Genomic DNA, 26,660 nt, shown 5'->3' with positions numbered 1-26,660 from the left:
ATACAGTATCAGTAGCATCACAGAATTATTAGTAGTACCAATATGTAATATTAATAAATTTGTAATAAAGACATTCTTAACATATCTTAGTAGCAATATATTAAATGTTAGTAAGTAGTAGTAATAGTAGTAGTGTTCTACTATTTCTTAGGAATGTGTTTCTTCCTAACTCTTCCATACATCTATGAGGTTCACCATGTTAATAACGTTATTTTCCTTTTCTCTGACCTTTTTCATTCCTCTCTTTCTCTACCATCTTTGCTGAAGTCAATCTTGGATGGTCCTGAAAGTAACTTCCAGTCTTGTTCTTCATGATTTTATTATCTTTAATAAATAATGAAGTCTCTCTTGCTTTCTTCAATCAAAATCAAAGATCTACTACTCATCTACTTTCTATACAATTCACTTGAATTATTTCCTGTCATTTGACAAGTCACCAGTCCTTCACGATTCACACCTTTCTTTGTTGCTTCTTACCCTGTTACTAGTGCATTCCTTTTTAAATTTGAGAATGAATTCAAACACTCAAAAAAGAAAGCAATTAGATCTCATCTATACACTGATTACAGTTCTACACTAGCACCTCAGTTATGACAACTACTGAAAGTCAATGTGAGCTGCAGAGCACTAGAAAGCCCCCGTCTTTTCCCCCGGTCTTGTTTTTTTGTTATTATTATTTTTCCCCCTGGGTTTTTTTCCTGTTTTTTTTTCTTGATTTTTCCTGTTTCCTACTCCCCCCAAAATGTTGCTAATTCAAGTAGTTGGATTCTGCATGTGTGGAGTAATGCTGAATAAATCTGCCACAAAAGTGGTCTAAAACTGCACAAGAATCCTGAATTGATGCTACAGCAGGATGCAGCATTTAATTACATGGCTTCATACATTTTTACCACTCTATTGCCGTCTCATTCAGAGAATAAGCAGTTATTTAGAGTTCATTTGAAAAATTCACTTGTAATCACTATTTAGCTCTAGTCTTAATGAATGCCATCCAAATACTATGTTACATTAAAAAATGTATTATTAAATGCTAATTGATTAAAAAAAACCAACTGTGTGTTAAGCAAGCTCCATTTAAACTGCAACTACTTAGCTGCACAGAACACTTCTGCAAATGCCTCTCTAATACACATGTTCTTAAAAAGGGAAAATACATTTGACGGCCAACTTTGTGTGCGTATCCTGGTGCAGCATTCTGTAGTGATTCTGTAGCATTCACTGATACTTCAGGTCAGGTCACCAGTTAGCTGCCTTAGCTGCAGAACTATCATTTTGCTTCCCACTGTCACCTACCTCATATGTTGTCTCCTAAAATATTTTGTAATATATGACAGAGCAGCCTTGTAGGCAACAGCCTGCTTACCTAGACAGTCCTGATCTACTGACTAGTACAGCTTCATGCAAGAACCGCACGTGAACTTCCTGTCAAGTGCCCTTCCACATCTCTACCAGAAACTGCTAGCTCAGGTGCCACAGATTCCTTGTCCAGACAGTTCCATCTCATATCTTACTAAATGTAAGTACCTTCTTTCAACCTTTCTCCTTTCCAGTCAATTAACTCAAAATCCCTCCTTTCTGTTTACCACCTTAGCTCAGTGTCATCCTACTATTTCGTAATGCACACCTAGTCTAATCTTCTTGCCCAACCATTTGATTCCCTCCCAATACCAGGATCATCATTCAGCCCCTCTAATCTCCTTGTTCAACTAGTCTCCAAACCTTTCTTCCACTGGCTTCCTGATCAGGGTGTCTCAGCCTCCTTCTCTATGTACTCTAGTGCTCAGACACCTCAGTTTATATAGCCTTTCTTCACTGATTTCTTTTCAAGTGATTTGTTTCTCTTCTGGTCTCAGTATTGCCTCATCTTAATATGTTCCTTTCATCCCTTATCTGGTTTTATTCTCCAGTCATTCAGATCAATAGGATTATTCTTAAAGCCAACAACTGTTACCTACGCTCAGTTCCTGTGTCCAGCTGTGTTTTGGTGTGGCACAATCATTACGGGGAAAGCCTTTGAGTCTGTGTAGTACCTGATCCCATTTCTTTGTTCTTGCCCAGTTATCTGGTTAACAGATAACTGACTACTCAGTCCACAGGGAGAAAGGGTGCAGAGACTGAAAAATGTCATCTGTAAGGAAATCTGTTGTGCATGATTACTTTATAGGTTGATACACTTAGCAAGAGCTGAGAGAGATCCAAATGTATTTCACGATGGTGTCTCAAGCCCTGCAGGCAGCTCTGGGCCAAGAACCGTCAGAAAAGGCACAGAAATCTGGTGTTCAAAAGTCAATAATTTGGCAGCGTTAAGCAAAACAGTGAAAAGTTTATTTAATAATATTACAAGGATGTTGTGTATGGATTGTTAGTGTGTAAGCCATTAGGCTCACAGACTATCCAGTATCTCTAACATAGCTAATTAGAAGTGTTGCTATAAAAATTGCCAGCTTGTGAAACAATGGGTGGAGACAGGAATTCAACTTCAGAAACCCACTTCTGTTACCACATTGTTCCTCCATTACCTATCTTGTTTCAGCAAGGTGAGTGTGTAGCAAAACAGTAATTGAGCAGTAACAAATGCTCAACAATAAAAAAAAAAATTAAGAAAAATTCTCCAAAAAGTATTGCATATGGAGGAGAAAATCTAATTATCCAAAAAAAGATCTGAACTATATTGACCCAGAAAACAATGATTAAAAAATGCAGTATTCACCAAGGATGGAAGTTCAGTGTAGGTGACAGCAGTTTTCAGAAATATGACAAGGAGCCGAGTTCAGCAGAGTGTAAAGATTGGACTCTCATTACTGATTTCTTGTAATTAACTAAGGAAATAGAACTACGCATGATGTACTAAAATCTTTCTTGTGTTACATTAGTATCCTTTTACATTACCGATGTTAGAAATAAACTGTAACAATACAGGTTTCATTTAAAAACTGTCTTCTTTTTCACTTTTTGATGGAAAAAAGCATTTTTTTTCTTGCAAATGTTATTCTAAGTATGGTAGAAAATTGAAATGGATTCTTTCTGGCTTTCTATTTTATGTATCTAACAAAACAAAATAGTACAATTTGAGATAAGTTAGAAATAAATGTTGAGCAGTGATATAACACAGCTTTTGCATCTCCAGAAGCTGCCAGGTCAAACTAAGTTCTGATTCACTTTGGAAAAAAATAAGCATGCTGAACAGGAACCATTTCTATATCTACCTCATCCAGTCCAAAGAAGACGGGCAAATTAAGCACAAACAACTAACTGGCGCTTGATAAAAGCAGAGAACTGCATTTTGGAGGAAAAACCTAATTCTACATTTATTTCAAACAAGTTGCCAATGATAGCGATTCATGATAGAAATATCAGCATTCTAAGCATCACTGTGAACAGCACAATGAAGACCTCTTTCCATTGTGATCTCACCACGTTACTCACAGATTTAACTTTCTGTCCAGAATGACTACCTTCCCAATCTTAAATTCCTGGGGCCCTGGGGGAGGTGGGTAGGAAAAGGGCAAGAACAGTACAGAACAAAGAAATGGAAGCCCTTCCTCTCCCTGTTCTGCAGATCAAATAAAGTTTACATCCATTTCAATGCAGAGGCCCCACTCTGCAGAGTAAACTCACAGCATAATTGGCATAATATTTCAGGGAGGTGGAGGTGTGCTTGAAACACCCACACTGGTGTTTCAAGTCATGTGAAGCAACTAAATGTGAAATCGTTCCATCTGGTTGGTATTAGTTATATTGACAAAGTTGTCTTTGGAATAATCCATATCTTTATTCATCATGCATACACTGATAAAAATGAGACGTAGCTCAGCTTCAGATGAATCATTTCCTCCTGTTAAAAGTCACGCAAGAAATTAATACTCTGGCACAGGACTTTAGCAGAACTGGCAAAATCTTATCATTTAACGCTGATGCCTCTATTAGTAGAGTATTCATTGATCTCCCTGCAAACCGTTTCAAATTCTGAAACTATAAACTGAAAGAGGCTGGATGAACATAAAAGAACACAGATTTGACAGAAGACACCATATCAGTCTCTGGAACTGTCCTTGCTCTACTAGTTAGTACAAGTAAGTTTTCAGATATCACAGTAACATCAAACAAGTGAACAATCTTGCTGAATTTATATGAACTTACATATCAGGCAAGTGCAAGTCTACAGAATGGACACCAGTGCTATACAAACTACTTCCAAACTTAACTTGCATCTTACAGCTTACATCAACTTGCATAAATTAATTTCATTCCTCTGCTACCTTTCACAACACTTGCAAATTGCTCTCCCTGCTATTAATGTTACACTGAGCCTACAATAAACAACATGGTTTTCATTTAATTATTAGATATGTTGTTCTCAGAAACTAGCTGGTTGTTGTATGCCAAGTGCCAACAGCAAATAATACAGGTTCTTCCTGTTCAAAGAAAAAAACAAATCAGAGCATCTTCTCATTTGTTAACCCAGAGTCCATTTAAAGTAGATGTATTCACATGGGTTACTAGTTGGACAAAATACTCCATACAAGTTTCTAGTATTCCCATCTTAAAACTATTCCCTAAAACTCAACAGGTTAAAATCAATATTGAGTGAGAATATGATTTCAGAATCTAAACTGTTTAGCAATTTTATCACTGCTTTTTATTAAACAGACATTTAATTTATTGTGAAATTGAAGCACAACATATTTTGCCCAAACAAGTATTTCAGGAGTTGCACTGAAAAAATTGTCAGGGAGTGGATCCAGGTTAAAAATTAAAAGCTTTCAACTTCTATCTGTCCTCCAATGTTCTAAATTATTTCATAATCTGGTTTCATAAACCAGCATAACTGAAAATATGGCACCCTGTATAGAAAACAGCAGCTGGGCCGGGAAGTGCTGAGGTGGGTACTGCTGATTAACTCGTCAGACAACAGACCACAACCTAATTTTGCTGTTATGAGGTATCCTTATTTCAATTACTGGATTTGAGGCTTTAATAGTAAATATGCTTTTTCTATTCCTAGACATTTCAGTCTTCCATAGCACAGTCTCAAGTTTAAATGGCTTTCTCTCTATGAATGTTTTTACATAGCTAATGAGAAGTTTGAACTATACCATTAACCATATCAAAAGCACAGGTCTCAATTTGATCTTGCTTCTTCAGGGAGGCTATGCATGCCATTGTTAACACAGATGACACTCTTGGTAGCTTGCTTTGTTTTCTTCTAAGCTCTGGCTTTTACATTTGAGATACATCTGAACTAATGTTGTCATTATCTGCTGCCTTGAAAAACTTTTCCAGTTGACTTGTACCAAGAATGCTGAGAACACAAAGTGACCACAACATGCGGAGTACTGAAATGCAGCAGATCTCAAATTGCAGAACAAAGAAGGAACTTCTGCCACAAAAGCATTTGATCAGTGTGGGTGATTTTACCACAAATATGCGCACCCATGAGTGCTGTTGGAAACTGATGAACTAATGGATCAATAAAAACCTCGTGTTTTGGACTAAGTGCCCGTTCATCAGTTCCACTGCAAAGTTTTTTTGATAAAAAACAACATTGAAAAAATAAAGACAGTAGATTGAACAGTGAGAGAACTTGATGCATGAGACAAGGTTCCTAGAAGATGACAGGCATTTGTGAAATCACTTAAAGACGAGGTAGAAAATAAACAAAATAGAGGATATGGTACTGGGTAAACTCAAAAAGGGGTAAGGACAGAAGATAAACTTAGTAGAGCACAAGTCGTGCAAACAACAAAGGTCAGCATGGCCTGACTAGATGGACATCGTATGTACACAGTGTTGGGCTATATCTGAAAGATGGCTCAGTGGAAGGGTATGACCAACCTAAGTTTATGGAGGGAAGAGGATCTGTAAAAAGTCTCAACGCTACACTGCTCTTGATCCCAGCACAGAGATGAAAAGTGGCAGAGATGAAAACTGTACCACAAAGAAAATTTCTAGACTTTCATTTTCATAATGATTTGAATGTATGCATTTTTTTTGATGAGGATATTACTGATTTTTAGCTTTTCAGATTTACCTACTACCAAAATATCTAAAACTTCAGAAACAAACAAACAAACAAACAAAAACCCAACAAACACCCACCAAGATAGGACCTTCAACTCTGAGCAATATAGAGAGCAAAATTTTGATGCACAATAACCTTCATCATGTTTTGCGATTCTGATGCATATTTTCCAGGGGATCAGAATACACATGGCATAGTTCACACCAACGTACCGATGCTTTAAAGAGATTACCAAGCCGTCCAAGACGCACAAGTCAGTGCCAGAGAACTAGATCGAACAGCCCTTTCTCCAGTGCTCTGGAACATGCGAACAACTCGTTCTGAGACCCCAGCGTCGGCACCAAGAGACAAACCTGCCCCAGGTGCGACGACAGCGATGCCGGCCCGGGTGTTTGTGCAGGGACTCGTAGGAAAAGCACCTACGAGTAGAACAGGTTCCGCGGGGGCGGGCCGTGCGGCTCTGCCCCGGCAGGGGCGGCTTTTCTATACTCACACTGGCAACATGTTCCTCTCTGCTGAAAGTTAAGCTTGGCGGCTCTCTCAGGGCCCTAAAAGAAAGACAGTATGGCAACACTGACGTGAAAGTCTTCCTGGAAGGGTTATTTCGCGCCGCCTTTACCCGTGTATGACACTGGGGACACACACGGCCGTACAGCTGCGCAACGAGCCGCGCACGCGGTCAGGAGCCGCCAGGCCGAGGTGCCGAGGGAGAAGACGGGAGCCGGGCACGCCGCGCCCTCGCGGCCCCTCAGAGGCGCCCGTCCCCCGGCCCGCCCGTCCCCTTTCGCCCGCTGCTCGCGGGGCGGCGCGGGGGCGCTGCCGCTGCGGGGAGATAGGAGGGAGCGCTGGGCGGGAGCGCCGCCCGTTGCACAAGCCGCCGCCTCTCCGCTCCAGAGGCGAGCCCCGGCGCGGCGCTGACGGCGCGCACCGGCAGACGGACGGCCGCCCCGCGGCCGGCGGAGGCGAGGCCGGCGCGCCCCGCCCCTCGTCCCGGCATTCCCTGCGCCCGCTCGGCACGGCTCGGCTCGGCTGCGGCTCTGCGGCTGCACTCGCGCCATGGCTGCCTACAGCAAGTTCCTCACCGTGCGCCATTCCGCCATCGTCGGCGGCACGGCCGCCGCCTGCGCGCTGCTCTGCCTGCTCAACAAGCGGCGGGCCGCGGCCCAGCACGGGTGAGCCGGGCGGGGGCGCGGAGGGCCGGGGGCGAGCCGCGGTGCTGCGCGGGGACGGAGCGGGGCCCGGAGGCCGGGCCCGGGGCTCTCCCTGCCGCGGGGCTCCTGCCTCCGCCCTCGGGGCCGTGTCCTGGGGAGGAGGCGGCGGCCGCTGCCCCCGTCCGCGGAGCCGCGGCACGCCCCGGCTCCGCTGCTCGAGTTGTATTCGCTTTCTCGGTTTTCCCAGCTCGTGCTGGGAAAGAGTTAAACGCTTAGGTTTGTCCTGCGTGCACAGGTAATAACGGCGCGGGTTATTGTGGTGCCCGCCGACAGCCGTAGCGGAGATAGCGCCTGCTTGGGCTACCCGCGGGGGGTCTCAGCTGTGTGTGCTGGGACGGGAGTCTGCCGCCCTGGGGAGCACTGGGTACCGGGGCGTGAGGTGGGTGGAGAAGATGCTCCAGGCTCAGCCCTTGCGCGGTGCTGGCGGATCTGTGGACCTCAGTCGCCGGCCGTGTGCTGAAGACCTGGCGTGTACAGTTAGATATCGTGTAATTGCTGGAACCCCATCCTGGTGCTAAACAGATGGTGAAATGGACTTACTCAATAGACTTAAGCAATTACATACCTGTAGTTAAGCAACGACCTAGTGTTATTTTACCTAATTCCTTTCATGCAGGTGATATCTTTGAAGCTTTCTGAAGTTAGGTAACTTTGTCATACAACACACATAAAACGTGAGCAACACAGGGCTTCTTGGAATTTGCTATGTTATGTTGTTTGCATGGGAGTGGAAACAAGATCCTGAACTATTGATGATGGTTTGTTCTTCTGTCCAATTCATAGGGAAGGGTGATATTTTCCAGTTATCTCTGCTGAATTTAGTCAAACACCTTCCGTAAAAGGGTGAAAAGCTGTATAGATGGGCTTGAAAGTGGTAAGGTGAGAGGGTTACTGATATGTACTACAAGCCTTTCCTACTTAGTGTATTGTAATGCTGTCTGTAAGAAAGACTGGGTCAGGCAGACATTCTAGGAGAATCTATGTTTGAACTGCAGACTAAAAATATGGTTTTGAAGTGAACCTTTTAATTGTCCACGCTTCCCTTGCTTTCTCTTTGTTGAGGAGTGAACTTAGTGCACAGTTTTGGGTTATGTTTGTTTTGGAGCACGCCTTCAGCTGTAGATTGAGGTCAAATGTAGTTTTGAAGCACACTTAATATACTTCTGAGATACATATAATGTGGGTCCTGGGTTGTACCTGAACTGTCTGTGTTGCAGGTTTCTTGATGTTGATCTGCTGGACTCAACAAGGACAGCCTTGAGAGTGAGAGTTGAGTGTGAACTTAGTGAAACTGAATTCTTGCTTAAATGTTGAAAATTGTATTTGGAATGTATTCCTCCTGTAGGAATCTTATGATTTTGCTACGTACAGTGTTAAAAGTCTGAGTTATTTGTACGTATTAGGTGGACCACACACTACTATGTTACTGTCTGGTGTAAAGTGGAGATGATTCATACATTTAGCAGTTGAATGGAGTTGAGGTGGTCTGACCTGACGTGACCTATACCTTTTTCCTCTTTCTATACTACAGTTATCGTCATACCTCTTTATTACTGCTGTAATCTGCCTCTCTTATGCCATTTTGCTTTCTCAAATCTATCTAGAATTGCAGCTTCTAAAATAAGCACCATGTTGCTAGCTAGTTTGTACCTATGCAACTACTGCTTTAGGCTTTTGAGGTGCTCTGTTGCATAGCTCTTATTATTGCTGCTATGCTGGGGCTGTGAATTACAAACTCTACATCCACTATTCAGTTGTTTCGTAGCCAGCTATGCTGCTCCTTTTCTTGAGGGTGATATTTGCCCAGTGGTCTTCCTTCTTTTCTCCAAATTTTCCTTGTGAGGCAGCCCTTGCCAGGAGCATCATAAAATGCTGCCTATCAAGAAGAGGCAGTAAGCAAGTTACATTGTCTACACCACAAAAGCAACCACATATTACCATTGCCTCATCCTCTTTTAGTCTTGTTAGTTTATGTATCATTCATTTCCTAACGCTTTGTTGCTAATGTAAATTATAGCATACTTTTGGACTGTCACTGTGCCAGATTTTTATATTCCAGCATACTTGTGCTGGTATACAGTACTGACATACAAATAAGTGGTAAGTCTGCATGTAATAATGGTTAAAAATTTCTAAGGCCTAGTGTGCCATCTAATTTTTGTGTCCACTTTAGAAAGATGGAGAAAAGGGGCTGTCTTAAATTTTACTTTTCTGTAAGAAGAATTTTTTTGTCAATCTAGATAATCTAGATTGTGGCATACTTGCAGCTTGAGGCTAACTGAAGTGTGTCAGTAGTGGCAAACTGTAGTGTTATTTATGTGAGTGCCTTTGTTTACCTTAGTATGTAAAGCATGAAAATGTTGTCTTGTGTGTGTCACATGAATTCACATGAATTTCAGCTTCTTGAATTCTGGAAGGTGAAATTGTGTGATGAATATCAATATTGTAGACTTGAATGGAGACCAGCATTTTGCTGTGGAAGTGCAAAATGTATATGTAGAACTTACTGTTAGTATATATCCTTACATGTATTTCTATCTCATACTGATATACTATTATATCATGTTTCCCTGGAATAAATGTCTTTTTTATATTTCTACTGGAATGCTGGTGGTGGTTCTGTATCACTGCTGGCCAAAATTGAGAAGTAAAACAAGATAAAATGCAAATTAAAAAAAGACTACCAAACATAGCAAATCAAATGTTTGTTTGTTGAATGTGTAACACAACAAAACAGACTTACCTTACACAGACTTCTCAGATTGTGTGTGTTAATTTTGATAGGGAATAGTCAGCTACAGAAACTACTGTAGGAAGAAGAGGCAACTCTCATTTCTGCTGTCAGACAGTAGGGGCAAAGTCTGGTACAACTCATATCAAGTAGTAAGGTATGAATAATTAAGCTGGATGTTACGCTAGCCTACCTTAGTAGGTCAAAGATCATGTAATTAGTGTTAGTTGGATTAGTCACAGCTGTCCTTCTGTAGGACCTATTACATTGCTCATCAGTTTTGCAGAACTGAGAGGCTGTATCACTTGCAGTTGACAGTAAATTTCATCTACAAATTTCTAAAATCCTCAAAAAAAGTTCAGTACAAAACTGTTGGCATGTAGTAAGAAGCTCAGTGGTATTCCACATTGCTTTCTGTGCTTTAGTCGAGGCAGTAAAAATGCCCTGTTTTTCCATTTGTGTTGCTTTTCTCCAAATCAAGTCTGTTTCATTAGAAAACCTTTCATTACTTGGGAGGGAGGAAGTTGTTGCATGTAAATGCAATAATAACCCGAGCTGTGGTATTTGGAGTGCTTTTATAATGGAAAAAAATGTTGTCCTGTTTGGGAAACTACATAATTCTGGATATGTAATACAGGAGAAACCAATCATGACTTTAATTTGCCAGGAGCGATTCTTACAATATAAGGGATTTCAGTGCTGATGATTTTTTTGACCACTGAAAAACTCACTTCCGTTTAGGGGAATTACTCATAAAATCTGCATTAAAGACCAGTGATTCTGTTCCCTCCACCCTCACTATTGAGCATTGTAGAAAGATTTGAAGAACAGAAGAAAGAAGGAAGACAAGTGGAGGTCCCATCAAGTAGTCTTTGTACTTTGTCCTCTGTCTGCTAAAACAACAAAACATTTAATGCCCAAGATCTTGTCACTGAGCAAGATCTGAAAAGGCTGGTTTTTGGAGTTGGTGTTTTCTTTTAACTAATAAACAGTACTGAAATAGAACTACTCAAATAATCTGTAGCATTTTCCTAACTGATGATGTGTTCTGGTGCATTACAAGTACTGTTTGGCTGTATGCAAACACAAATAGCAAATATTTCATTTTAGTAGCTGCTGTTACTATGGGATAGCAATTTGTTGCTAAGAATTACTATTTTAATTGAATGCAGATGGCTTCAAATTTACTGACAATGCATGAATGTAGCTTGTAATTCGTATTTTTTGTGACATGAAAGAAACCAACCCAACGAGCGACTGAAACAGCTGAAGCAGTTTGGTTCATGTAAACTTTTTTCTTCTCTAAACACAGACTGTAAGCTCATATTGGATACTGACAGTCAAAAAACTGGTAGATAATGAAATAGGGTTATACACAGTATAGGTCTGACTGTAAAAGGAAGGAAAAAGGAAAACCTATGCTGTGTAATGCTTAAAGTAAGATGAAGTTATTTTTCATTTGCAAAAGTCTAACCCCACGTCCTATGAGCTTTGTCTTACATGTTAGACATCACTGCCTAAAACAAGAAGCTTAAGATTTGATTGCTTTAGAAATAAAACCTTAGTGGGTGGTACATAAATGAGCTGGTTGTTTGTGGTTCTCTCACTCTAGTGGGAATTGTTCCTTAGTCTCTTTGTAGTTGGAAGCAAAGTAATTGCACAAATGACGAGTGTACTTGGATTATTTTCAACAAGTATTGAACACATACAGGTTTCTGCTGGAGAAGGGACCTGAAAGGAGTTGCAGGAAGTACTTTCGTAAAGAGTTTGGAACTACAAGGTTTGGGAAAGAGAATAAGCTGAATATAGTAGGAATTTTTAGTGTATGGAAGGTGAGAAGATGTTTAGAATCTGCTCGTAGACACACTGGCCTTCCCTATCACCCAGTACATCTATTAAAATCCAAGTGGATGCTGGTTTATGGAAGCTTAATTTTGTATACATTAAACTTTTGAAATCCAAGTGATTTCTGCCCCTTCTACGAAGAAAAAAAATGCTTAAAGGAAGAAAAATATTTGCCTGGAGCTTCAGAGATCAGATTGGGCCAAAGTGAGGAGCTGTTGATGCAATGAATATGAAGCAGGCTTTTACACAGGCCATCTTAGGTGATGTGTGACCGCTGCACTTTGCTATCACTGGGCTTCTCAGCCTTCTTCCTCTCAGGGAGTGGAAGCTGATGTTTGTCAGGACTGCCCTTGAACTTGACAGTGATTCATATAAGTAAACTGGAACTGATAAAAACTTGTTCAAACATTACGAAATCTAATACAGAAGTTAAAACCAAGTGAGTGACACCTGTAACTTAAAACAAGTCTTGCTTCTTGTTATTCAATGTTTTTGCACTTAAGATATTATTCTCTTTATTATTCCTTGTTTCTTTAGGCTCTGAAGATGTATGTGTGAGGTCCATACTTGGTACTTTGCACAAAGGGTCCTGTTCCAGTGTGGAGATGCCAAGACTGACTAAAAAGCATTGCAACAGGTGGCTAGGTTGCTTACATGTATGTGGAAGCTTTAAAGAGAACCTGTGCTGCACAATGGAGAGGCTAAAGAAGGTATCAAGAAAGAGTAGGTAGCTACAACATGATGCTCTGAATCAGAACATAAATGTGACCAATCAGTCCATTACTTGCCACTTCTGTGTTAACATGAGAAAAACAACTCGCCAAAATGTACAGATAGGATTACTATCTAAAAACTGACCTTGTAGGGGGGGAAAAAAAAAAAGCCTGCCTGAGGCTCAGAAAAGCTGTCTTCAGCTGGAGGGCAAGGAGACGGGAGGAACTGGGTGACTCAGGCCTTCTCGAGTTCACATTGCCTTTGTTTTGGGCCTGGGTAGTTAATTTGTGGCTTCTCTTTTATTAAGTTGCCAAAAACGGTGTTCTTTAAGACAAGATCTAGTGTATGAGTGTGTGACAGTGTGAAGCAGGTTTTTCTTCATGTTGCAGGAAGAAGAACAAAATCTTTTTCCTCTGGTGTACCTGAGGGAGAGTGACACCTCAGCTTAGGCCAGAGGACAAGCTTATGGAAAAACAACAGCTTTAGCCTTTTTCCTTTGTTTTACTCTGTTACTGAGATGCAGGCTTATATTGAAACTGAGATTTTCCTCTAAAACAGTACTGCTTTGTTGACTTCTGAACTACTTCTAGAAACTTTCTGAGCTTTAGCGGCGCAGCAGTCAGAGCTCAGCTTGCAGTCCCTAGCTGCCTGTGACCTTTCAGTCCCTTTCTGGGTCACCTGAATGCCTTCTCTCACGTTATTTTTGGTTATGCTGCAACTAGTCGCCGATGATCGAGCCAAGAAAATTGTTCCTTTCGTTTCTGTGTGCTCTCAGGGTGCGCTGTATAAATGTGCATACTTTTGGATTGTGCCCATGCTTCGGAGTGAGCCTGCTGCCCTTGACCCAAAATAACTGTGCTGTTACTCTCTTGCTCTGCGCTGGGTGTGCGGTGTGGAGCTGTCTGTCAGTGATTACACTGAGAGGTACTAGTGTTTCTCAATAGAGTTGTTAGTCCCTCCCACCGTAACAGTGTCTGCAATTGTATTCCATCTTTAGTTGTTTGAATTGTATTGTCTTTGCAATGTCAGAGTGCTACTGAAAGTGGATTGTAAATTGCACCTGTATTCATGCAAGGGCTGCAAAAAAACACACACAAGGATTGCTCAGAGGTAACAACTGTTTGAAAAGTTCAGTTTCTCTCTATAATAGAGCCTCTTCCTTTGGACTGTGTTTAGCAGAAGCCAGATATCCTGCCCTATAGAAAGCAGGTAGCATGACCTGAACTTTGTAGCTTCTTTGTAGTTAGTCACAATATACTGTTTTCAATCCCCGATTTCCTCTTCACCTGTCATTAAACTGCAGGACTTGCTTATCTCTGTCTTTGTCTGCAATTTCATGTGGTTACAATTGGCTTACTGCAGATTGCTTCCATGAAACTAATGAACTTTAGTCTAGAAGGAGACTGATATTTCAAGAAACTGTAATTCTTTAACTTTCCTGTTTGCTAACAAATAGCACAGAACTAGTATTGCCAGGTAGTTCCCTTTATGTAACCAGACTTGATGGTCTCTGGAAAGCTTTTCCTAGTGCTTCTGAAATCACTTTCCTCTGCAGTTGTGCTGAGAATGATCCTTTGAGCAGCCATCATTGTTTCATGTTTCTTTAGAGAGGATGTTTTTACTGATAAGGGAATACAGAGGTAGGTAAACCCAAAGACGGAGTTCTGTGCCCAACACTAACTGGGAGACTGAAATTGAGTGATGTTATCAGCTAGTTTTCTGCCTCCCCCATGTTACATTGCTGCCCTCAAAGTAGGATTAGCTGCCACATGCTTGGGCAGTTCTGAAACTGTATCACTTTCTTTAAAACATCTTGTGTTTTTTTTCTTTTTCCTTTTTCCCTGATCATGTTTCTGAATGTTGAGGAGCAGTTTTGTTCTGTTACCTACTATTTATCAGGTACTTATCTATTTACTTATCATTAGTGAGCTACTATTCAGTTACCGTGCACATACAATGTGAAGCTGCATGTAGTCGTGTTAGCCCAGCACAGCCTTTCTTTGATTGCCTTATATACATTTGTTGTAAAAGCTCTGTGCAGTTAAATTACAGAGAGCAGGCTACATCTTGGATGCTGATTTCACTGCAATTTCTTCAGGTCATATGTGTCCCACTGCATCTGTAGTTTTAGGGTTTTTTTTGTTTTTTTTTCTGAAAGTTTGCCTGTCATTTAGTGAAGTCTGCTTGTGCTGACAGGTCTTCTTTTTTAACTAGCTGTCAACTTAGTTTCAGTTAGCATCTTCCATGTGGGAAAGCTCAAAAGCAAGCAGCCCTTGGAGATAAGTTTTATTAAGAAATAATTCTGCTTGAGAAGGATATATTCATCTGGCATAGTGAAGGACAAGGAAAGCTAATGCATTTCTATAGGTTTTATTGTTTAGGAGAAATAAATTGGAAGAGCAGCTCATTATGCAAGTTTTTGTGTAGTTTTGAATAATGTTATGTATTATGTTATGTATTATGTATGTTACTGTACCTCACAACAATCAAATTCAGGGAAGGACAGAGGAAAAACTCCATGCTTTCTGATATAGAAGGAAAAGGTAGAAAATGAATGATGCCTGCACAGTTTAGTCTAGAAGATAAAAAAGGAGCTGAAGTGTGTTCCTTATGGGACTTCTGTCATTTCACTGCTGAATCCAGCATTGCTTCCTTTCAGCTGTCTGGAAATGGCTCTTGCTTCTGTAGTTCTCATTACCCTAGCCATGTCAGCCTCTGTATGTACACTATCAGGATAAAGGTTTCAGTGTCACTGTTGTGGTGAAGTGAGAGCAACTGGGCTAAAGGCTGAAAGTAGAGCTTTTCTGCAGTTAGATAGTGGCTGCCTGAATGGTATTAACACTGAATGGTTGTGAGACAGAGTGCACTAACTTGAATTGTATCCATATCTTTTTCTACCACATCACCAAATCAACCTTCATAGTTCTGGAGTTTTGAAGCCCAGGGATGACAGGTGCACTAACTTGAGTGAAGGGTGCTGTGTAGTGCAAACTGGGGAGTGGTGCATGTGGGTTAAGTAATCTCTCAAATGAACACTGCAGTAAAAAGCAGCCTGTTTCTGTTCCCAGCAGCCCTTACACGTGCTGCTCAGACTAGAGTACACCCCCATACCAGGAAAAGTGCAGTAGAGGAACTGGGCAGCATGTAGCAGTTACCCTTTCCAGCACTAAGGGCTGTGCTGCTCCAGCATTAGGTAAAGTCTGGAATAAAGGGGAGCTGAATCGGCTCATATGTTTGAGCTTTCTGCTGCAACCAGATAGTCTCGCTGTATTCTTGCTGACTAATTGAGGGTGTTATTTAGTCTTTGCATTCAGTGAGAAAGCAACCACAATTCTCACACAAACCTCTCCAATAGGATAATGGATTTTGCAGTAGTGCCAGCAGGTATCGGCCTGAGAAAGTGGGACTTCTGAGAAGGAAAGTGTCTGGAACAGACTGCAGAAGAGTTACAGCGGGGCCTTTTGTTGCAAGCAAAACAGTTTTACTTCTGGAAATGACACTGGACTAATTTTGTTAATGTTGAGAGCAACTTTTTGGACCTCTTGAGCCCTAGCTGTTTGCATCTCAGTAATCTATAGTTAGTCTGCGGTTGCTTTATTTCTTGTTAAGGTATTGGTCTTGTTGGAGCTTGCATGATTTCTTTCCTAGGAAGAACATTGTTACAGCTTCATTTTCATTTACAAGTATGTAGTTTTAATCTTAAACTTTGTTTCTGTGATTCTGTGAATACAAATACAAATTAAATGCAAATTCATAAATATGGCTGCTTCTGAACAGTTTTTCTTTAGTGGATAATCAGTTTCATGTGAATTCAATTACTTCACTTACTGAATTTCTACAATTACGGTAGGAGAAATGTATTAAATACTTCAGGTATTCAGCTCATTTTCTTAATAGTACTATTTTGATATATTAGTATCTGATCACTTTAAAGCAGCAGTAGCTGTATATTGAGTGCTGACTTCAAACTTTCACAGACCTTGAAGTTACAAAGGTAGGAGTTATTGTAGGATATCTTGAAGAGCAGCATGCTTTTATTTTGCACTTCTGCAAGTCATGAATCATGCAGGAAGATAGCCACTTAGCTTGATCAGTTATTAACTCATAAGAGTAATGCTTTTCTATTTCTCCCAAACCAGATGTGGCCGTGCTCCTAAACTGATCCTTACTTTAGGCCTTTTTTCTTAATAGGGCTTTTGATATATTTGAAAAATTAGATATATCGAGAAGGAAAGAAATTTCTGGTGGCAGCAGTAGGTCGCTCCTGCATCAGCAGGGTGTAGTCTCTACCTAAATTATTTCTTAGACTCTGCATGCTGTTACCATTTCCAAATGTTTCCTTTGTGTTACATCTCTTCTGAACTTTTATTATTTCTCACTGGTCTGCCCTCTACTGTGTGTCATGTTCTTTACTCTGTATTTTGCACAAGTAGTAATAGGAGATTTTTATCTTCCCCTTTCGAGCTTGTGCTTCACCATCACCTTTAATTAAGCTCTTTTTGAGCTGGCATCTCTTCCTTCTCACTTCCTGGTCTCCTTTTCTCATGTTCTTCTGCTGCCCTGCCTCTTCTTTCTTTGTAATTAAGTTATTTTTCTTCATTGGTCAATGACATTGAGGTCTTCCTAATCATCATAAATTGAAGTAGACATAGTTTTGTCCTAGGTACCTCCTTTGCAGCACTTGAAAGCACAGGTCTGAGATGATGATACTGATAAAGTTGTGGATAAGTGGTTACAGGACAGTGTCTGCACTTTTTGGGGAGTTGGAGGCAGAAGGAGCAGTGCCTTGCTTGCTTTCTGCTTCCCTGGGATTTCCTACCTACTGGCTTGAAACTGTTATTGTAGTTTGGCCTGCTGTAAATACTTTAAGTATGATGTTGGACAAATGTTACAATTTGATGTGGATAGCTGTCACTTTTAAACTACATAAATGTGTAAACTCTCCCACTGTTTTCATGTGCTTATTTGATGTTCAGAAAGGAAGACAAACTGTAACTGCCTTAAATGTCAGCTTGCTTTTTTAAAGGGCAAAGACAATACTTTTGTGTTCTTGGGTGATTGTTGATAAATGTTTTTCCTCTAACCCCTTTGAAAATGAGGGGAGGAAAGAAAGGACAGAATGAAAACCAGAGCACACCTTTGCAGAGCCTTATTTTCAGAGGATCTTTTTCCCCTGCAGCACAGGCTAATAAGCAAATAATCTTTATGAATAGCATAATCAGTTATTTGAAAGTCAAATACCTTGCAAAACAAATCTGTTTGGCTTGTGTAGACAGTGTGAAATTGAAGTTGGGCTGCTGAGCCTGCATTCAAGTAGTTTCACTTGTGGTCACTGGAGCCTTGTAGCCAGACCTACAAAGTATTTTTTTCAGAGATGTAGAAACAGTGGGAGTTGATGGTGCAAAACACAAAGTGAAGCAAAACTCAAGAGATAACGGGGAGACTTAATCTCCCTATACGAAACCAAATGGTAGAATGGGTAAATTTTATGTAACAGTGTGAAATTAGCAAGTAAGTTTGATATGAAAGGTATTCCTGCTGTGAGGATGCTATGCTGCTTTGTAATAGGTGGTAGTGATGTAATCTACAGCTTTTCTGTTTGTCTCCCATGTGTAGAGATCAAGATAAATGTGTATTAATAAAAAGTAAAATACTTTATTTTTCTTTTACAGTAAAAGAAGTGGAAAACAAGCCTTGCAGAACAATGAGGTAATTATTTTTTCATGTTATATATATTGAATAACTGTAAGTGCTATTGATCCTTTTTTTGATTTCTGTGCTACAATTGCAGCTTTGGTTTGGACAGAATGATGAGTATGATGCAAGTGTAGTTTGAATGACACCTTTAGACTTGTAATGGTGAAGCAAATGGAAGAATCAGAGTAATCTCATATAAGTGAAGTTTTCATTAGTGCTTAATGTGTGCCATATGCTTTTTCATCTCTTTGTGCATCATGAACATTTAAGGACTAGTGCTGTAAGATTGACCATACTTTTAGCAATAAAGAGCTGCCTGTAGAGTTCAAGCAATCAATGGTCTAGAGGAGCAATGGAATGTGTCTTTAGGAATACTGACAGATGATGTCTTCCAGGGACAAGCAGCTTTGAGATGGCAAAATGCTTTATAACTTGTACATTTGTTTTAATGCTTGTATCTTGTATCATGACAACTATTTCCTACTGCACCTTGTTCTGATAGCTTAGCTCTTACTTAAGATTTCTGTTAGCTGTTAATGCATGCAATCCCAATTCCTACGTTTCTTTTAATTTGTGTGAGCAAGTCTTAAAATTGGCAGGAAAAATTGCAAAAACTGCAGAGGGAAGGTAGCTGTAAGTAATGCAGCTAGGGAGAATATCACACCATCTAAACATGCTTTACAGAAAATCTCACTTTTCTTGTTCTGCTTGTTCTATGTGGAGCAGAAAGAGGGAAAGAAGGAGCGAGCGATGGTGGACAGATTGTTTATTGCAAGGATATGTCGAATCCTGAAAATAATGGTCCCTAGAGCACTTTGTAAGGAGGTAAGCATTGCCTTCAGTAACAAAGAAAAATGGGTGTTTTTGGAGTTGTTTTCTCTTGTAATATACCTTGCTAGAATAGGGCAAAATTGTAGTGCGTACTTTAAAATGGCAACAAAACATGAAAGTATAAAAAGCTACATCCACTTTCAGTTATTAGAGTGCTAAAATGTGATGACTTTTATCCATTGTTTAACTATTATATATCCATTTCTGTACTAGACAGGTTACTTGCTGCTTATTGCTGTAATGCTGGTAGTCCGCACATATTGTGATATTTGGATGATTCAAAATGGAACAGTCATTGAAAGGTATCTATTAACTGCTTATTTTAAAATATTGTTGTTACTTTTAGCAGGGGAGGGTGGTTTAATTCAGACATTTTATTGCATATTGATGTGCCTGAATAACTGGTATAGCCATAATTTTGTGGCTCCTATTATTTTGAAAAGGAGAAAAGAATATTTTATTGTTCTGCTCTTGGACACTTTTTAAATCAAATGTACCTCTTGGTAAATGATTTTTCAGACATATTTTGTACGTTGACAACTCTAAGTCTTGTGATGATCTGAACATCCAATGAAGTGCTTTAGAATGGTGATGTGATGGTTCTGTAACAAATGAAGTCAATGTACAGGTGACTGCACAGCAGAATTTGGGGGCGTTAGAACTACAGATGTGTAAAGTAATTTTGAATAGAATCAGAAATATGTAGTTCTGTTAAATTACAGATATTTTGTTCCCATAATACAATTGTAAAGAAAGATAATGGGGGGCTATTCAAGATCATCCTTTAAAACTTACTGCTGCTGTTCTGGTGTTTAAAACCTGCTGCACTTGGTAACATAGGCAGTCACATACTCTGCTAATTTTCCATAGCTGCTGTGATGGTGAAGCAACTGTGCTATGCTGTTGCTATGTTTTTCCTGTTCGCTTCAGAACTGGTGAACTGTTGGTCTTTTTAGTCATTCATCTGCAACACTGCCAAATAAATGTAGCTTTTCATCAGCAACATTTTTTTTTAATTGGTTATAAATCAAGTTGGCTCATCTTTAAGGTGTAATAAAATTCTAATACTGATATGGTTCTATCTTCATATCGCTTTGTCTCTTCAGCTAGAAAATTCAGATTCTATTCTTTTGAAACTGTCAACAGCTAGTAGCAATAATATTTTCTGTCTGTCCGGCTCATCTATTAGCACCTCTGATCTTGTAATGTCAGGAATACGTAAGGAAGTTCAATGGCATTAGTTATATCTTTATATCAGAGGATAATGTTTTTGTTACTGTTGGGAGACGATAAGAATTCTCCTGATGTGTGTTTTACTTGAGTTTGTCATTCTTGATCCTACAGCTACAAACCGCTGGTCTTCGTCATGAGTTTTTTTTTCCTCTGCCATGTGATCCACTGACAGTTTCTCCACTTGAGTACTACCAGATTATTGTTTGTCTTGTAAATAACTCTTAGCTTATGGCTATTTGCAGTGCTATCATTGGTCGCAGCAGAAAAGATTTCAAGAAATACTTGTTCAACTTCATTGCCGCAATGCCTGCTGTAAGTGCTTCTCTTGGATTTAAGATATTTTCTGCTATAAGAATGGCACAAATTAAACATTTATGGAGAAGATTTCAAATGGGTGTCTCAGAGTCTGTGGGAAGTAGTTGCTTTATGTGAAGGTTTGTATTGAACAGATTTAATTTTCTGGCTTCAGTACGTGAGAGACTATTGGCACATTTCTGCATACTTGCTGATTTTGCTGTAATGTTTAATTTTTCAGGTTGGTTTTGTTGGTGGTAGTTTTGGCTAACTGCGTGGTATGACACCTGTAGGACTACCTAGTCTTGTTCTGTGAATTGGGTGATGTTTAGCAATGTAGTTTTAGAATTTTTCGACACAATCCAAAATCTTTTCAGTTTTCTAGCTTTAAATTTCTTACAACTCTTTTTGAAGACTTGGGTTTTTTTCCCATTGACTTTTCCTTCAGCTTTTTGAAAATCTGACCTCCACTAGATTAAAAAAAAAAAAAGATAAGCAACACAATTGTTACTACCTTATAAATAATCTGCCTATTATATGATAGGCATAATAGTGAATCAGTCATTAAGACTATTAAATGGTGGCTCTCTTTTAGTTTAGCAGAAAAGCTAAAGATTTGTTGTCTCAATGTTGGTTAATATTAGATCTTCTGATGTGATGAGTACCACAGAGAACTGGAGTTGTCAAAAATGTAAATGAAAACTTAATCAGTGACTGTGTGGACACCATATATTTGGTTTTAAGTAAGTTAAACAGTATTATTGACTTCCAGAGGACAATTCACCTATTTTAAAGTGTTTGCACAATCTGTGCTGCAAATGAATCGAGTTATATTGGATCTTGTTAGCTAAATATTGAAATACTGTCTCTTTCTAGATCTCTTTAGTAAATAACTTCTTGAAATATGGTCTAAATGAATTGAAACTCTGCTTCCGAGTAAGGCTCACCAAATACCTCTATGAGGAATATCTCAAGTGAGTAACACCTTGTTAACCTAGTGTTTTTAAAAACTGAATTGATCCAAATTGAAGCAAATCAGTTTAAGGCCATAGTAAGAAATTAGCAAAATGCTTGGTAGTTATATTATTTAGAAAAGACTTCTGATTGCATTTAGCTTGAAATGAAGAATGAGTGGTTCATCCAGGTTGTATATGGCAACAGGTGCAAAGATGGCAGAGTTGGCTCAAATGGACAAAAAAAATAGGCTTCTATTAATAGGTGAGCTCTCTAAGTCCTTCAGTTGCTCTAGTTTGGTGCTAATAATGTACTGGCTGGATTGGATGTATGAATTTGAGTAGCTTCTTACATTCTTCTGCACTAAGTTTTGGTTGTCAGGTGTGCTGTTGAGATGATCACAAAGATTTTCTAACTCAAAATGCAGCACCAGAGCACAGAGCAATCTGGGGCTGAGGTTCAGCAAGGGTGATGTTCTGGAGCCTAAACATTTATGGGAGATTTAATGTGGGTCTGTTCTTGCAGAAGCATAAACAATGTTGACTCCATGCAGTCATTTAATGTCTGCATTGTTTTCCCCCTTATTGTATGATGTAAGGAATTTCCAATTATTTGAGATCATATGGTAATGATTTCTCTTTTTTCTGCCTCTTAACCACTGTTTTGTTTCAGGGCTTATACATACTACAAAATGGGAAATCTGGACAACAGAATAGCTAACCCAGATCAACTCCTTACACAGGATGTGGAAAAATTCTGTAACAGTGTAGTGGACCTGTACTCAAACCTTAGCAAGGTAAACTTTTTTATAGAGAACTTTGAGTTATAGCTGTGGTCAAAAATTTGTTTAAGCTATTATGCTAATATTTTTTTTCTCTGCAGTTTCCATAACCTCTGCTAAATTTCTGTGATAAATTGTAAAATTTTTCCTAAATTTTATTTTAAAGAACATAATGCTCTTTTTAAGCAGGTAAGCAGGGATGTGTGTATATTTTCTCAGCTAGTTAGATTTCAGAAGAATAATAATTGCTAATTCATAGTTAAATAGAAATACAATTATGGCTAGGGATGTGTGGCTGAGTGCATCTTCCTTTGTTTCATGTGTAAAACTTCATTTTTTGATGCAATGAAGTAAAATCACAATTATATATTCATATTACATTGATATTCTAATGTTTTGTTTTCTCTATGCTTCTGTTACAGCCCTTCTTGGATATAGTTTTGTATATCTTCAAGCTAACAAGTGCAATAGGAGCTCAGGTAACTTGAGCGTTTTTTACATACGTAAGTTTTTTCCCTTTGGTTCTAGCATTGAATCTGGAATCTGAGGAGAATGTTAGATGTTAACCATAATTCCATTCATTATTTCAAAGGATATACTAAAATATGCTTTAACACTTTTATTCACTTATGTTTATAAGTGTTATGTCTATATGTGTTTTATAAACTTCAGTTCTTTTTGACTTGAGGCAAGCAAGATAAAAAACTCTTAAGCTTAAAGAGGATAGATTTAGGTTAGCCCTGAGCAATCTGATTGATCTGTGCATGTCACTGTTTGTCGCAGAGGAATTGTACTAGATGACCTTTAAGGGTCCCTTCCAATTCTAAGGATTCTATGATTCTGTGATCTATAGTAAAAGCAGAATTTGCAGGCACTCAGCTATCATAAAGTGTAAGTTCTTTGTTTTCTTTTGGCTGTTGCTTGGGAATTCCCTTTGGAACAGTGCCCTTTCTGGTTGCTCTTATCTTGCGTGTCTGTCTTTTAACGGAAAAATTAGTTTTCCTGTTTCTTTGTAACCTGTATAAAGAGAAGCCATTCCTTGGGTGGAAATGAAGGAGAGAAGATAGGAAAGATTTAAGAAACTTAGTGAAACAAGAAAGCAAAACAGGAGATATAGGTTTTTCTCTGGATGATGATAAAAATTTGAGTAGAGAGCTGGGAGGGAGAATTACATCTGTAAACAGGGAATTAGGAGGAAGAAGATCATGTTGGCTGCATGGAGGAGGAGCAGCATGAAAGGAATTGTAAGGGGATGCTAATACAGACACATGGAAAGAGAGAATCAAGGATTTCAAGGATTTAATGCTTTCTATGCATTTTGGATATAGATGTTGCAGTTTCCGTTGGATTGTAGATTTTGGTTGCAAACCATTGGATTGAAAGTTTTTATTCTCTTTTGATATTTACAGGGTCCAGCTAGCATGATGGCATACTTGATTGTGTCAGGGTTTTTCCTTACACGTTTAAGGAGACCAATTGGCAAGATGACTATCATAGAACAAAAATATGAAGGGGAGTACAGATATGTCAACTCACGGCTTATTACAAACAGGTATACATTTACTTGGTTAGTAAGATAGAAATGACAGAATAATTCTGTAGCATAAATTTAGGCTGGATGTTATAAATATAAATAAATAAATATATTCTAAAAGAGACTGTCAGTTCTGAGCCTTCACATCTTTATGCAGATTGTGTAATCACTTCTATTTGCGCTGTATTCCTAATTTGAAAGAAAGGCTGTGTACGTGGTAGTTGGGCACAGATGCCTATTTCAGACAAAAAGAACAGTCTGTGTTTTATAGTTGACTCTTTCAGATTGTCACTTAAAAAAAAAATGAAGTTTCCTTCTTTGTCTTTTTTTAAAGTGAAGAAATTGCTTTCTATAATGGAAATTTGAGAGAAAAACAGACTATTCACAGAACCTTCCGTAAACTGGTAAGACTACTTTAAAACTTTAATTTTCTCATCATGATTCAAGTTTATCTTTTTTTTCCTTGATGTTCTTTTGAACCTTTCTCCAGTTTTATATCATCATAAAAGGGCTTATCTAACACTTCTTCCATTAAGTTCATTTTCTTGAAACAGCTGATTTTTGTACTAGCAATCTTAAAATCAGTTCAATTATTGCCAGCTTTGTGTCGAAGAATTTTTGTATAGAAGTTAGTACTATGATTCCAGCTAAAATAATTATTCTAATATAACTGTTTTGCATAAACTGACTTTAAGATTCTGGTCAGAAGAAAGATATTGTGTAGTACAGAAATGGATAATATCTCGGATTTCTGTAATATATGGTCTCTTGAGAAGTTTTCATAGAGAGATTTCTCCAAGAACATGCTGAATAACTATTAAACAAATGAGCTATATTGAAAGATTTGTTTCTTATTCTGTTCAGTTTAACTGTATGCAGTTGTATATGCAAAAATAGAGTGGAATGAGAATATAAGGAAAAGCTGAGAAATAGAAATGTTCTAAAATGTGTGTATGCAAAAACATTCATTTAAAACTACTCGTAGTTCTTCTGATTAAGTCTTACTCTGCAATTCAAATGTGGTTTAACTCTTTGACGCTGATTTTTGTCTGTTCAGCACATTACAAATGAAACACTTTTCAGGCTTGTCTTCCTTTCTACTTGTGTAGGTCTCAGCCTTCGAATCCTCATGCCTTGTTCAGAAGCCAATTTATTCTGTATACCATCTTTTTCCTTAATTGTTTCTGTTCTTTGTTTTGCCAGCTTTCAACACTTCTGTCCACTTCTCCTCTTCTTCCTGCTGCAGAGTTTCATTTCCTTGCTTATTGTGTTTTGTGTTCTTTAATTTAGAGCTCTTCTAAGTCTTTCCTTTGGTCTGTATATTTGTTTATATTTTTATAAATTAAACTGAGTTGAGTTGGTGTTTATGCTGTTACTATCATCAGATTATAGATCCATTTTTAGAATAAAATCAGGATGTAGTTTTCTGACTGAAAACTTTCTCTTGCTGCTCAAAACCCACCACTGTTGCTGTCCCTTCTCACTGCTTAATTTCAGGTGTAGGTTTCCTTGATCTAGAATGCAGATGTTTGCCAGCAGGGACATTGGTAGTAATTATCACAGTTAGGCTGTAGGCATTGTTAGGGGTATTTGTGATATATGTGACTTACTGAAAAATAACTGTACTTGGAATCAAAAGTCTAAAAAAAAATCATAAAATATAGCAAAACAAGGACTGATAAAGTCTGACTTATTTCTGTAACTTGCCAGGTGGAACACTTACATAACTTCATCCTGTTCCGGTTCTCTATGGGTTTCATTGATACCATCATTGCCAAATGTAAGTGTTCAGTACTAATGGACTGTAATAAATAGCCAGCACTAAACTGTTTTTTTCTTTTTAATTGCTTCAATTAGCATGTGGGTTAATATTTACCCTTAAAAACTGCAGATCTTGCCACTGTGGTTGGTTATCTGGTTGTTAGTCGTCCATTTTTGAACCTGGCTGATCCTCGTCATCAGAATAGTACCCATGCAGAACTTCTGGAGGTAAACAGAACAGAATTAAAACAATATATTGAATTTATGTTTTGTTAGTTCATATAAAGAAACTTTATTCTACTCTAGGATTACTACCAAAGTGGAAGAATGTTACTGAGAATGTCTCAAGCTTTGGGTAGAATAGTCCTAGCAGGTCGTGAAATGACGAGATTGGCTGGGTAAGTATAACAGTACTTGCGTAAGATGATCTTTCTTAAAGTTATGTTTTTGCTGATTCTCATCTCATCTTAAAAAGCAGATAACTGTTGAATTAAAATGAGCTATGTGCTTTGTTCAGAACAGTGTATTCAAAAATTAAAAATATTTTATACTGGAAACACTGTATTTGAAGACACATTTGTTTCCACTGAAAAGTAGCAGTGTACAGTTTGGTTGGTTGAAAGGATGGTGGCAGGTATTTGTGAATCAGTTATGTGTTATTTTACCAAACTGTTTGGGGGTTTTTCACTTACAATAAGTCCTTCGCTAAAATATGGAATATCTGACTGCAGTAGGAAAAGGTTCTTGCAACCTTAGTGCAATTCTAAAGTCTTCATTTCCAATGCTGGTGTAATGAACATTTCATTTTGACTTCTTAATAGAATACTTGCTACTCCTCGCATTGATTTCTGAAACTTGTAAGGATTTATAAGTTTTGTTTTCTTTAGTTTCACAGCTCGAATTACAGAATTAATGCAGGTTCTGAAGGATTTGAATAGTGGCAAATATCAACGTACCATGGTATCGCAAGAAAAAGGTAAATGGGCTGTTTGCTGTGCAATACTAGGTATCTCTTCTTAATGCTCCAGTTTCTAATACATTTTTTCTTTAAG

The 26,660-nt window shown here is 38.7% G+C and overlaps 2 protein-coding genes across 2 annotated transcripts in view; one reads left to right on the top strand and one right to left on the bottom strand.

Moving 5' to 3' along the window:
• The window catches only part of ARHGAP29 (Rho GTPase activating protein 29), a 74,701-nt gene extending 67,881 nt beyond the window's left edge, over positions 1–6,820 (bottom strand). The window contains exons 1-2 of the mRNA XM_090146325.1: positions 6,666–6,820; positions 6,516–6,570 (exon numbers count right to left, since the gene is read on the bottom strand). The gene's annotated coding sequence lies outside the window, so the exon portion shown is untranslated. The remainder of the gene's footprint in view (positions 1–6,515; positions 6,571–6,665) is intronic.
• Positions 6,821–6,999: 179 nt separating this feature from the next.
• Positions 7,000–26,660, top strand: part of ABCD3 (ATP binding cassette subfamily D member 3) — a 29,201-nt gene continuing 9,540 nt past the window's right edge. Inside the window, exons 1-14 of the mRNA XM_031614735.2 lie at positions 7,000–7,194; positions 18,196–18,232; positions 18,947–19,045; positions 19,265–19,353; positions 20,527–20,596; positions 21,455–21,552; positions 22,205–22,328; positions 22,736–22,792; positions 23,723–23,865; positions 24,182–24,251; positions 25,558–25,627; positions 25,739–25,836; positions 25,915–26,006; positions 26,496–26,584. Coding sequence (XP_031470595.1) covers positions 7,079–7,194; positions 18,196–18,232; positions 18,947–19,045; positions 19,265–19,353; positions 20,527–20,596; positions 21,455–21,552; positions 22,205–22,328; positions 22,736–22,792; positions 23,723–23,865; positions 24,182–24,251; positions 25,558–25,627; positions 25,739–25,836; positions 25,915–26,006; positions 26,496–26,584 — 1,252 coding nt within the window. The 5' untranslated portion in view covers positions 7,000–7,078. The remainder of the gene's footprint in view (positions 7,195–18,195; positions 18,233–18,946; positions 19,046–19,264; positions 19,354–20,526; positions 20,597–21,454; positions 21,553–22,204; positions 22,329–22,735; positions 22,793–23,722; positions 23,866–24,181; positions 24,252–25,557; positions 25,628–25,738; positions 25,837–25,914; positions 26,007–26,495; positions 26,585–26,660) is intronic.

Source organism: Phasianus colchicus, chromosome 9 (assembly GCF_987193195.1).
Source record: "Phasianus colchicus chromosome 9, bPhaCol1.hap1.1, whole genome shotgun sequence".
NCBI lineage: Eukaryota > Metazoa > Chordata > Aves > Galliformes > Phasianidae > Phasianus > Phasianus colchicus.
Note: the sequence above shows the minus strand (reverse complement) of the source record. Positions and strands in the feature narration are given on the sequence as shown.